Genomic DNA, 13,652 nt, shown 5'->3' with positions numbered 1-13,652 from the left:
TTGTACTCGCAAATTAGAATTTATATTCCAGAGGAGAAAGTCGCCTGATCGGCTTAACTAATAGTACAGGAGATTATTTGCAATTTTATTTTTGGCTCAATTGGGCATTCAAAAAATACATTTTTTAAGTCTCTGTATTTCTTCTTACTAGGTGGAAACTTTTGAAGTAGGTGAACATATTTCACGGAGATATGCTGAAAATACATAGATATATTTATCGATCAGTAGGGTTGAAATAATAGCCAATTATTGATGTAATGTATATATTCATTTTAAACAATGAATTTAAATGGCACATTATCTGTATGACGAAATATTATAAATTTGTCACAGTATATATTAATTGTAAACATTTTAAGCGTCTTAGAGTAATACTAGTTTCTTCAAATTCAATACATGTAATTTTTGAATTGCATGTGGTTCTCTTAAAGTTTAGTTGACATTTTTCCATCTAACCAGTTTCAAATCTAATAAGAAATGAAAAAAACTTCTTAGATATTGCTTGTTCATTTATTGTGTTTCCATTTTAACACTGGCGAAAATGAATAATATTCATTTAATTTGTTTTTTTATATAGTGGAAAAGTGCTCAAACTAGTAATAATAGCAATAAAGCAAAGTCTTTCGTGTAAATTGTAAGAAAAGCATGCTAATTCTTGGCTTATATATATTGATTTGACTCTAAGAAAATCAGACATTTATACACCAATACATTCACAGAAAATTTCATGACACTGGAGATTGATCCTATTTAAACATGGTTTAATAAAGTAAAATTGAGCTTCCTTTGGGAAGAGTTACATCTATTAGATATGAAATACCGTACTATTATAAAGTGATACCAACACATTTTCTAAAACGTACTTACATAAATGTACATAAATAACGTAATTAGTCAAATACTATTAAATCGCTATCGGGCGAACCGTTGGCAGAATTCGAGTCGAAAACTTTTATCCATTGAAATATTGTCATAGTATTTAAAGCAGCTGTAATTCTTTTGCGATATTCGTTGCTTAATATTGGATCCTCATTCCCCTTGTAGTTTCTGCAAAAACTAGTTCTAATATTCATAAAAATATCAGCCAACATTTTCGCACCGACGGCGTGAAATTCTGCTCTAAAATTGTCCCAAGTGTATTGTCCCATGGGGACTCTATGCCATCGTAAAGTACGTAAAAATTCATATAAATATTCGTGCAACAAATTTGAGAAACTCCATTGCCCATTGAAGCTCTCAGGTCTTACGCTCGTAAATATAAAATTTGCCAAATCCTTACAACAGTGATCAAAACCGACTCTATGTAAATCGATCAGTTTGCTTGGGTTCGTTGCATCTTCCCATGTTTGTTTTGTCATTATATAGGACATGCTGTATCGGGAATAGCTTAATGCGTACCAAGTTTGATCTGTTTCTTCTCTGACAAATCGATTATATAATCTAGAAAGCTGGAGGGAATCTCGAATGGCCACTCTTTGATCATCTGACAATTGGAGATCTCTTAACCCGTAGCTAATCAATTCTTTGAAAAGCATTTCAACAGGGGGCGCTTGCTCATACTCTTTCACTTCCAAATTTAAGATCGGAACAATTGTTCGTAGGAATAGAGCTTTTTTTTTAAGACGCATTGCTAGTGTACCTGCATGGAAATAAGCCATGTCCCGTAGAATCAGTATGGTAGTGTCATATGTAAAGCCGTTATTTCTGCTTCCTTCAGTTTCACATGCTTGAAATGTATATTTTTCGTGTGGGTTGGAAAGAAGTATCGCACTAGAGTAATCGGGCAGTTTTGGAAGTCGTGGCTCGATACTTATTCTGGTTCCAAAACATTTTTCAAATAAATTTGAAACACGACAATCTGTGTTAATCATCCTTAGCTTTTGAAATTTCGCAATTTTCGGTATAACTTCTGAATACATTTGAATTTCTTTTTTCAGATTAATCAGAACATCTAACCTCATATAAGCACGCTCTCTCTGCGCTAAGTCGCACTGATCTGCTATTAGTATTTTCACAAATAAATTGAAATGAAGAGGCAAACCTTGATCCGTGTTTACAGTTATTCGAATTTGGAATGTATGAGGAAAGACATCAGGACCCGTTGCTTCAATCAGTTCTTCTCCTACAAGATATACGTGATCACCCACACTCTTTTCAATAAATTGTAGCAGTTGCATGTGGATCATATGATAATTTTCATCCGGGGAGGAACAGTAAAGTGGTGATCGGTCGTGGTCAACATTACGTCGCCGATTGATAAATCTACAAAGAGAAATTTGCTATACTAATTTTTTCAGATTATAGCATAATTCCTTTAGATTATAGCGTAAGTATGCACTCAGTTTACTCATGGGGAGACAATAAAATTTATACGTAAAAAATATAGGGTCTAAAATTGAAAAATACATAATACAAAGATACAAAAAAGCAGTGGATGACTGAAAAAGTACTGGATCGAATGCAAGAAAGCAGGTTATGCAAGAATGAAAATTATCAAATACACGAAGGAAAATAAAAACAAGCAATTACAGGAGTTGAAAGTGGTAAAGGAAAATAGTAAAAAAATGCGACAAAGTAGAACAGTCTTAAAAGAAACAAGATAGCTTCGACCATCTTCAATCAGTAGATTCAATAAATTATAACATGGAAACTACAAGAAATCAAGGAATATTAAAAGTCGCAATTGAACAGTTATGAGAAAAAATGTTTTCAAAGGAATATGAAAATCAGGAAAACGAACCGACGGTCATTAGAATGACCAAAATATTACCCACATGAATATCAAGAAAATATTTCGGCTGCATTTTGATCACTTAGTTCATTGACTCCTGGAATCTTAATTTGTTTTTTTTTAATTTTAACTATTTAAACGTCCGAGTTTGAGTTACTCAGCTTCAGTAGAAAGTCGATTTGTTATTCTTTTTGGCTCAGGAACAGTTGAACTTAAATGGGATATTATGTAAAATGTGCTAATACTTTGACGTCGAATCCGACAATTAAAAAAATGGAAGTTAGATCTGGGACGTGTTGCTGTATGTATTATATTTTAATTATTTGTAAAAAATGGGAAGATTTCCCACAAACTGGCATATAAATCATCTTGGTTTCTCTCGAAGTAACGAAGTCAAAAGGTCTGACAATGTTATCATACCTTCTACATAAACAGGAGCAAGTCAGAAGTTATTATTACAACTCAACTCAACTCAACTTATATTACTCAATGATCAAAGGACAGTATCAAAGTACGATTCGCTTGCAAAACTAAAGAAAATACTTTGCTCTTACTTTTTCCAGCAACTCTAACAAACTACATTCCTTCAACAATACTTTAGAATACCAAGACAGCAATCAAGTAATTCTTAAAATTGATTGGAAAGCAATTTGAGAGCAGTAGTAACTAGAATAAGCACAACTCTGCTTCTAGTCATCATCTTGTAGACGAAACACTCACACAAATAGAGCACATGCTGTTAAATAGTAATGTGAGATAATATGGTAATGCACGTACCTTCTAAAGCGTCGCAACATTTTTTCGATGGTTACAACAAGAATCTTTCCGAAAGCAAAAGTTGAACGGATTTTAGACGACGACGACCATCACGGGAACAACATATTTGGTGTATAAAATTAGTAGTTTTTTCGAAATGAAAAATAAATTGATAGGCAAATATCGCAAACCTTAAAAATAAACGCTGTTTTTTTTAAATTTATTCTTCAAGTATACTGTATTTCTATGTGGAGCTTGAATTATTTTGGGGAACTTTCAACGAACGTTCACTCGATAACTATTGAAATAGGTCGAAAGGAAGTTAGTCGGAAGTCGCCTGTTTTAAAATTAACAAAAAATTAGAATTAAATGGGAAAACCCAGTTTTTAATTCACAGATTGTTACCATTTGATAAAGTTTTCTGGCACATTGGCATTGTGGCTCTGCTCCTAATAGACAATTTGCCAGCGCATTTTAGTGCAAGTTAGTAAGTTGCACATAAGCTAGCTATCTGTTATTTTTCCATTAAAAAATTCATGGCTTATTTAGAAAATCTAACATTGATAGGCAATAATGATCAATAGAAGACTATCCCTTCGATTTTCGAGTTTTTCGACGATTTTTCGCTTGTAACTTTTTTGCCGATACCTGTCCAAAAATTGATGGCACCTTTCTCTTCAACAGCTCACAATACATGAAAGCGTATGTAAATAAGAAAAAAAAATTTTGATTGACTTTCAAGGTTTCATGCAAATTATCTGCTTTTACCTCTAATTTTGCAAGTTTCTTGATGGTTTTGCAAATAACTTTGTTACTACGTAGACAAAAAATAAGCTTTTCACTGGATTTAGCAGTTGAAAACATATGAACAAGTATATAATTTAATACAAAGTCCAATCACTATTGTCGTTACAGGCCAATTTATTGTTTCTTCACTCATTTTTTAGTTTTTCAAGAATTTTGGCGTATAACTACTTTTTTTCTTTTTACTAACTATCTTGTTAAGCGACACTCTCTTCCATCAAATTTTGAGTATGTATTTCTCAAGAAATCTCCATCTCCGTAAGAAGATTTTTTAAGCTACATGTTTCAAGTCGGTTCGTATATTTTACACTAATATCTGAAAATACAGAATTATATTTAATACGTAACTAGGGTTGAAATAATAGCCAATCATTGTTATATGTATGTATTTATTTTCAAACATTGAACTAATTAAATGACATATTATTTGAATGACTAAAAGTATAAATTGGACACAGTAAATATTATTTGCCAAACTTTTAAGAGAAAAATACATTGTAACCGACAAAAATATTCGGTTAAAGTCTTAAAACAGCTGCTAAAATACATATGTTCATTCATGAGTAACATCAGATAAAGTATTCTTTTTTATATAATTAAAATCGCCTGACATGTAAAAGACTTACTTTCTACTACCGATTATAATTTGCATTGTCGCATCATATTCCATATACCGTCGTTCTTGAGTTATATGGGTTTTCTTTCAAATTTAGTTGAGCTTTTTCCATGTAACTAGTTTCAAATCTGGCAATTCAGCAATGAAAAACGTCTTGCATATTTGCTGTTTATTTATTGCATTTCGATTAAAAAGTGACAAAAATAAATAACATTCATTTTGCTTTCTAAATTGGGTGTATGGAAAAAGTAGTAAAAATGCAATAAAACGAAAACAAAGTTATAAATATGAAAGATGTTTCTTAATTATACACTATAAGACAGAAGTATGCTAAATCTAGTTTAACATATATTGACTTTGACTCTATGATAATCACACTTACATACAATCGTTCATTTGAACAGAAATTAGTTCAAATAGAAACGATTATGCACCTCAGTTTGCTCATTTTTATACAGAAAAATGGTTCAATAAAGGAATTGTACTTCTTTTGATACATTTGAAATAACATGGTATGATAAAGTAATAAAAAACACATTTTATGAAACGTACTTGCATACGTAATGTAGTTAGATCAACACAATTAAATCCCTATCAGGGAAAGCTACTGAAGAATTGAAGTCAGAAGCCTTTATCCATTTAAAAAGTGTCATCATTTTTACAGTAGCTTTAATTCTTTTGCGATATTCGTTACTTAAGATTGGATCTCCATCGCCCTTATAGTTTCTGCAAAAACTAGTCCTAATGTTCATAAAAATAGTAGCTAACATTCTCTCCCCCACAGTGTTAAATTCTGCTTTAAAATTGTCCCAGGTGTATTTAGCGATGGGGACTCTATGCCGTTGTAAAGTACGTATAAATTCACGGTTATATACTTGCAACAAATTTTCAAAACTCCGTTGCTCATCGAAACTCTCAGGTCTTACGCTTGTGAATATAAAGGATACCAAATCTTTACAGCAATTATCAAAACCTATTCGATGCAAGTCGATCAATTTGCTTGGCTTAGTTGCATTGGCACATGTATTGTTTGTCATTATATAGGACATGCTATATCGGGAATAGCTTAATGCATACCAAGTATGATCTGTTTCTTCTCTAACAAACCGATCATATAATCTAGAAAGCTGGAGGGAATCTTGAAGAGCCACCATTTGATCATCTGGCAATTCGAGATCTCTTAGCCCATAGCTAATCAAGTCTTTGCAAAGCATTTCAAAAGGAGGCGTTTGCTCAAACTCCTTCACTTTCAAATTTAAAATCGGAATAATTTTTCTTACAAATTTAATATTATCTTTAAGACGCATGGCGATTGTACCTGCGTGAAAATGAGCCATGTCTCGTAGAATCAGTATGGCAATGTCATAAGTAAATCCGTTATATCTGCTACCTTCCGTTTCACACGTTTGAAATGTATATTTTTCGTATGGGTTAAACATCACTATTGCACTAGAGTGATCGGGTAGATCTGGAAGAACTGGCTTGGTACTCAATCTGGTTCCAATACATTTTGAGAACAAATTTGAAGCGCGAAATTCGTTCATAATCAGATTTAGTTTTTGAAATGTTTTAATTTTTGGTATAACAACTTTATATATTAGAATTTCTTTTTTGAGATTAGTCAGTATATCTAACCTCATATAAGCACGCTCTCTCTTTGCCAAGTGGTACCGATCCTCCAGTAACATTTTCACAAATAGATTGTAATCAACGAGTAAACGTGGATATGTACTTATTGTAACCTTAATTTGAAATGTATAGGGTACGACATTACGATCCGGGGGGGCAATCAAATCTTCTGCTTCAAACTCTACATGATCACCCACCCACCGTTCAAGAACTTGTCGCAGATCCATCTGGCTCATATAAAAGTCTTTACTTTTTTCCGAGGAAGAACTGTAAAGTGGTGACCGGTCATGGTCAATATCACGTCGCCGATGGACAACTCTGCAATGAGAAATGAGCCATGTATTTTTCATTAATTTCTGTAGGTTATAGCTGAATTATATCCTCAGTTTGCTGATGGGGCAGCAATAAAGTGTTCTCAGTATAAGATATAAGGGCTATAATTGATATATTATAAAAAAAACAGTAGATGACTGAAAAATTACTCAGTCAAAGCAAGTCATGCAAGTAATCAAAAGTAGAAGCAAATGAATAACGAATCGTAAAGTGATGAAGTTGGAAAAACTGCAATACAGTCATACAGTAAGAGTCAGTAATTTAAAACAAGAAAACTGTTAGGAAAAAGGGATTAATATAAGACCCAAAAGAACAGTTATTTATAGAAAACAAAAGTAAATTAAAAACAATAGATTGTTCGTCGTCGTAAGTCGAATGATTTAAAGACAACATATCTACGGAAATACCCCCAACTCGCAAGGCGACGATGTTCTAGAAATGTTGGACCAATAATTGAAAACTGCAACGCAGAAAACAAACACATGGAACAGCTACACAGAAAATACACATGAAAATACTAAACTGTATAAACAATAATTCACTGAAATAGGCTTTCAACGTACTATGCACACAATTATTAAGAAGAAATTAGACGATTGACAACAACATATTGAATGCTACATTCAATAAGGATGAGGCATTTAATATATGAAAAGCACTAGGAACAATATAATATAATCTAGCTAGACCACAGAAGTAAGATACGTTTGCAAAACTGAAAACCATTTTTCGGTCTTACGGTTTTCACATCATTCATAGAAAAAGCAGAATCTACAAATAGCACATGCTGTTTATAGTAATGTGAGTAATATGATAACGCACTTACCTTCTAACCTGGCGCATCGCTTTTTCCATAGTTACAAGAAGACTCCTTTTAAAAGCAAAAATTAAACGATTTTTCGTCGACAACGACAATTACTGGAACATATTCGATCTATCAAAATAAGTAGTTTTTATGGACAATAAATTGATAGGGAAGTATCGCAAATCGACTGCAAATTCTTTAAAATGTACGCTGTTTTTTTAATTGTTCAAGAAAACTGTATCTCTAAGTGAATTTTGTGTTATTTTTGGGGTCATTTGGGTACATTGAAAACGTGCAGTCGGAAACTATTGAATTAGCTTTTGTAAGGGGATGTCGCAAAATTAACGCAAGATTTGAATGAAATATTAAAATACATTTTTTCTTCTAATATTGCTAGTTTTCGATTAAATCATAAATTACTTAAAATGAGGTTATTTATGGAATGGCTAATCGGGGAAGTGGCTTCCATGGCCTTGCTGGCACAATCTCTATGTGCATATTATGTGTCATCTACCTATAAAATCAAATTTACCACCATCTATATTTAGTAAACTTTGCAAATTATTTTTCTTTTAATCCCACACTAACCATCCACGGCTCACTAAAATCTTTAAAGATTTTATCTCTGATTATTTGCATGATGTCTCCTTTCTCAATGAGCAATTTTTTTGGAATATTCAGATTATTATTTTGTGACCGATAATATCTGAATGATCTAAAATCCAGCCATTCAGCCAGACACATTCAGCCCGCCAAAATTAAAAGTCTATTGGTATGTAACGAAAAAAAGTTGCAAATTGTGTTAAATTCTGGCACTTTTAGCACTGAGCTTTTGGAGTCTTAAAATTATGCCTTTATATTTTATTTTGTATCATGGTGTGGAAAAATGATTTTTGTGTACCTACATGTATACCGAAATTTATACTTTTTCTTTTCTATACACTAATGTACGTGTTTGAATTTCGATATAACGCTAGTAAATTTATATTTAATCATGATATATTTTTTCAGGTTTAAATTTATTATTTTTGATTCTCAGTTGTGTGTAAATATTGGTGTCCAAGCTGGGAAATTTTTTTATATTCAGATTGATTTATAATAGTGTAAAACCCGGTTGAAATATTATATTAGATACAGCAACTTTTCGCTTATTTCTGATTATGATCTCCTCTGATGATCTTGCTTACTAAGACTTAATTCAGAAGGCTTCTTAAAAATGTTCTCTCAAGTTTTGACAACACACATTTGTCATGTATTTTTCGTTATCAATTTAATCGATTAGCCTTTTAATGCGTGCTTAATAACTTTTAAAGCTTTGACTTTGCATAGTGTCCAGTTGTTTCTTTTCTCGCGGTCGAGTTTTGTTTTTTTCTCTCAATTTTTCATCATGTCCTCTGATTGCAAAACCGATTACTCTGACTTCAAAAGGGTAGTTTGCTATTCTCTCGATAACGGTTGATCTTTAAAAACCTTTCTAATTTAAGGTCTAAATAATCAGATTTCCTGAAAAGTTAAAAAACAAAAGTTAATTAATTTTCGTTTAAGAGCAAATCAATTAATTTCGTTTTATGTTATATTAGTTTCATAAAAAACATGTTATTTTATTAATCATTCATTGTCTTCTTTCCTGGTATACTCTTTCATAAAACTTGATAATTGGGTGCGAGAAAATGAGAATACAAAAGACCTCCTTTGTGAAGTGCCACTTTCTTCTAATATTTTTCTGAACAACAAATACCCATTTTGTTAACCAACGACCAGTGTGTTTATCGTCTACAACTCAAATTGAGTTGTAATGAATTCTTCTCTTCATAGGTGACGAAGATCAACCATAATTCCGACCAAATTTTGTGCAAAGTTTTCGAACTGTGGCCGCTAAACTGTGATTATTTTTGAGCCATTGTTCATTGTTCACTAATAAAAACATCAGAATTTATTATGAAACACTGTGCAATTTTACTAATCATATCCAATAACTGCTAATCCTAACTACCTTTTGGAATTTGCCAAAAAGTTACTGCGCAAAATGGCAATAAATGGAAATCTTCTGTGAATTTTGGGACACCATTTACCTCACAGACAAGTGTAAAAATACAGACAGGGGCAAGATATGGCATGTAAATTAAATAACATTGAATCAGCATTATTAAACATTTATTAACTTCAAAATATTGAACTTAATTGAATATTAATTATTTGACTATGGTAAATGTGTCACAGCGTATAAGCTATTTATTAAATTATAAAATTTATAGAATAATGCGTTGCAAACGTTAAACATTCGATGAAAAACCGTAAAGATACACATAAAAACGATACTTGTTTTCAGTGTCATTCTTATTCTACTCTACTACATTATGTTCACTTATGAGTAACATAGAATAAAGTTTACATAATTGAAAGCCTTAGACTTAAATCCTACCTGACTTGTATAAAAATGTCTGCATTGTCGTAACAATTATAAAATAATACCAAAACTTGCATTACTTTTGCAGAACTCTCATTCTGATCATGTCTATTACATGTATTATTGTAAGTGAAAGTAATAAGTACCTTCCTTAAAATTGAATCTAGGTGTTTTTTACTTGCCTTCTTAAAACTTAATTTGAAAGGAAATGTCCACATGTTGTTTCCATTTGCATTTGCAAAATAAGTAACTATATACACAGAAGCAAACATAAGTTTAACTTATTTTGCTTTGTATAATATATTAACAGAGAGCAATAGTACCAAAACACGTAGATACACGTGTGAAATATGACTTTCGGTGGTTCATTATATAATAACATAAATATAATAATAACTGGACACTTCAATGGAGCTAAGTGATAGTATAAAATATGCGCATTCTAGTCTTAAACATTTTCCTGTTGTTTATTAAAATTACCGCAAACCTTAAACTAGTTAATCAGAAAAATAGAGTTTTATCATAACTAAGAAACTGAAAGTCGGAAAAAAGCTCAAACCTGATTGTAAATACGAAACATCACTGTTACTTATAAATATTAAAAGACCTGATTGATCTAAACGATCAATCGACGATTGAGATTATTGTTTAGTCATTTGATATGCATACTTTATTAGCATTGCAAATAAGAAACTTTAGTAAAATCTGAAGCGATCTTAAAAAACAGTTTAGTAAAAAAGTGTTATTTCTTTCCAGTCAAATATTCATTGAAACTAATGTGATATTACCATGCTTTAACGGAACCTTCTACTTCATAATACATTGATGGAAAAAATGTAATTAGCTAATTAAATTAAGAGGTACTGGGGGACATTTGAAGAGGCCTGCGCTGAGAGGCAGTTGGAAAAGAGACAACTTCCTGCATCCAACCATGTTGTATCATAAGATTTACAGCTGCTAGCATTCTTTTGCGATATCTGTTACCTAAAATGGGGTTTCCTGCATCATCATAGCCTTCGCATGAACCCGTTTTGATGTTAATCAAAATATCAGTTGCGATTCTCTGTCCCACTGCGTGAAATTCCGAAGTAAATAGTGAGTAAGTGTACTTATCGAGGGCTACTTTATGCATTTTCAAAGTCCGACTAAATTCATCATAATATTCCTCTAGAAAGTGTAGAAAGCGTTTTTCCAAGATGTCAGGTTGAACGCTCGTAAGCAGAAAAAACGCTAAATCTGTACAACAGTTTTTGAAACCGACTCTATGCATTTCGAGCAGTTTACTTTGCTGAGGTGCATCTGAATCCGCTCTGCTTGTCATTATATTGTTAAGCCAATATCGGGAATGGCTTATTGTATACCACGTGTTATCTTCTTGGTCCCCGTGGATCCAATCATATAATCTACAGAGCTGCAGAGAATCTCTAATGCGTATTGAATGACGATGTGCCGCAGGGATATTCTTCAGCCCGTAGCTGATTAATTCGCGAGACAACATTTCGATAGGGGGCAGTTTCTTATACTGCTTCACCTCCAAGTTTAACGTTGGAATAATTTGTTTCCGAAATTGTGCTTCTTCCTTTAGACGCATTGCTATAGGACAGGCATGAAAACGAGCCATGTTTCGTAGAATGATTTGAGCAGTATCCAACTCAAAACCTCTAAATCCTCTTAAAATCGATTCAGATTTATAGTTGTCGAATGTTAGGTCTTTAAGCAGTATTACACTATTTTGATCGGGTAGTTGTGCATGAAGTGAATGAAAAGTCAATCTGGCTTTAAAACATTTTGCCAATAAATTCTGGTAGCGATATTCTGTCTCAATTAACAATCCTTTTTGAAAGCTGTCGATTTTTGGTATAACAACATTATATACTTTAATTTCTTTTTTCATATTCATCATTTCATCTAATCGCATATAAGTACGCGCTCTGTGTCGTAGGTCGTCCTGATCCGCCATCAACATTTTCACATATAAGGCTAATTGTTCTTGTTTACCTGTGGTGGTCTTCAATAGAACTTGAATGCGGCACTTATAGGGGATGCTAGTAGGAGACCGTAAGGGTACCACATTTTCTTCGATTATATCGACACTACCCTTGTAGTAGTCATCGAGTACTTGCCGGAGTCGCATGGTGCTTATATAAGACCTGGAGGTTTCATCTATGGTCATGACCGAGGAATATCTACGTCTTGAACTGGCCAAGTTGACATCCTCTGGTTGAGAAAGAAACCTAAAATTTAAGTATTGGATGATGTATATTCTGATAACATTCTTAATTTCTACAACTGCATCTTAATAATGCTCTAAACGATGAAGCAATAAAATACAATAGTTGATGTTCTCTAAATGATGTCACCTTTTCGTACATCGGTACTAAAAGGTCCAAACTGTGAAATTACAAATTGTCTTGCTGTGGAGTTTCTGTAAATAACAATTGTTGTCTTAAAACTGATAGCTCTCGCGTTGTCTTGCTCTTTGAAGATCTACACCAACATACAGGGTGCTTTTTGGTGCGAGAGAGTTTCATATAAATAATAAAAAAAATAGTTTCATATAAAAGTTGTTGACGCACAAAGTGCGCACATTTAAAAAATATTTTAGATGACACAGAGTGTCTCAGCAAAGCGCGGCAAGATCAAAGTGCATTTTTTTAAATAGAACTTCCCATTTTTCATTAGCTCATGGAATGCAGCTTGAAACGTTGCATAGGCACCGTAAATTGTTTTTTCTTACTTGCGATGTTGACAGATTATCGCCATTTTAGTAAAACTTTGAATAAACATGGTATCTAAAAATTAATTGTAGAAGCAAAAAAAAGCAGTAAAAACATATAACAAAATACGTCTTTCTAATCACCACAGATCCGTTAAGAATTCTATAGAACCAAAATAACGATACAATGTACAATATGGTACAGGGTGTTAACAATGTGGACTTAAATTTAAGAATTTTTAGCGCAATAATTTTAACTCAAATGGAAGTACCTGTATATTAATACGTCATTAGATAGACAATTTACAAAGTTACAAATTTGCAATGAGAATGCAAATAGGAAGTATTTTTTATATTTGTAAAATTTAGTTGGTTTAAAAATATATCAAAACACCAAATTTTCATTAGTGAACTTAAAAAGCAATCATAGAATTTAGATACATAATAATGAGATGTAGTTACCTTCCAATGAGGCGGAACATTTTTCAGGAGTTGAAATAAGGCACTTCCTATAGGCAATACTAACACGATTTCTAGTCGAAAACGACCAATACAACAATCTGAGGCATAAAAAGGAACAGTTTTTATGGTCAGAAACAAGTCTATAGGCAAGTATCACAAACTAGCGTGAAAAGCTACAAGATTACCGGCTTATTTGCATTAAGTATCCTTTGTGAATTCAATGCTAAATCTGTTTGTCATCTGTTGGAAAAGGAGAATAACCTCCTGAAAATGTTTAAATTTAGATGCATCAGCTACTCAGGGCTAGTCACTAATTCATTTAGAAACTTTTTTGACTCCCTTAGATGATTTTGCTTAGGCAGATCTAATATCAATTGTTTATGACACGCCAGT

At 32.5% G+C, this 13,652-nt stretch overlaps 3 protein-coding genes across 4 annotated transcripts; all 3 read right to left on the bottom strand.

The window, feature by feature from the left end:
- Positions 1-249: 249 nt before the first annotated feature.
- On the bottom strand, positions 250-3,624 carry LOC109543198. Of its 2 annotated transcripts, none has more exons than XM_019912784.2 (2): positions 3,509-3,624; positions 250-2,262 (listed from the first exon to the last, which is right to left on the bottom strand). In XM_019912784.2, exons 1-2 carry the CDS (start codon positions 3,526-3,528, stop codon positions 891-893), a joined length of 1,392 nt encoding a protein of 463 aa, XP_019768343.2. In that variant the 5' UTR covers positions 3,529-3,624; the 3' UTR covers positions 250-890. The 2 variants fall into 2 exon arrangements, with proteins under 2 accessions (XP_019768343.2, XP_048524427.1); XM_048668470.1 differs by lacking the exon at positions 3,509-3,624 and adding an exon at positions 3,286-3,424.
- Positions 3,625-5,010: 1,386 nt separating this feature from the next.
- Positions 5,011-7,816, bottom strand: LOC109543211. Its single transcript, XM_019912795.2, has 2 exons — positions 7,696-7,816; positions 5,011-6,854 (listed from the first exon to the last, which is right to left on the bottom strand). Exons 1-2 carry the CDS (start codon positions 7,722-7,724, stop codon positions 5,477-5,479), a joined length of 1,407 nt encoding a protein of 468 aa, XP_019768354.2. The 5' UTR covers positions 7,725-7,816; the 3' UTR covers positions 5,011-5,476.
- Positions 7,817-9,811: 1,995 nt separating this feature from the next.
- On the bottom strand, positions 9,812-13,440 carry LOC109543204. The gene is made up of 2 exons (XM_019912789.2): positions 13,260-13,440; positions 9,812-12,315 (listed from the first exon to the last, which is right to left on the bottom strand). The coding sequence occupies exons 1-2, from the start codon at positions 13,277-13,279 to the stop codon at positions 10,935-10,937; spliced, it is 1,401 nt and encodes a 466-aa protein (XP_019768348.2). The 5' UTR covers positions 13,280-13,440; the 3' UTR covers positions 9,812-10,934.
- Between the last annotated feature and the right edge of the window lie 212 nt (positions 13,441-13,652).

The sequence above is a fragment of the Dendroctonus ponderosae genome, unplaced genomic scaffold (assembly GCF_020466585.1).
Source record: "Dendroctonus ponderosae isolate FM_Combo_2020 unplaced genomic scaffold, Dpon_F_20191213v2 Dpon_F_20191213_7, whole genome shotgun sequence".
Classification (NCBI taxonomy): domain Eukaryota; kingdom Metazoa; phylum Arthropoda; class Insecta; order Coleoptera; family Curculionidae; genus Dendroctonus; species Dendroctonus ponderosae.
This window is presented reverse-complemented; position numbering and strand designations above follow the sequence as displayed.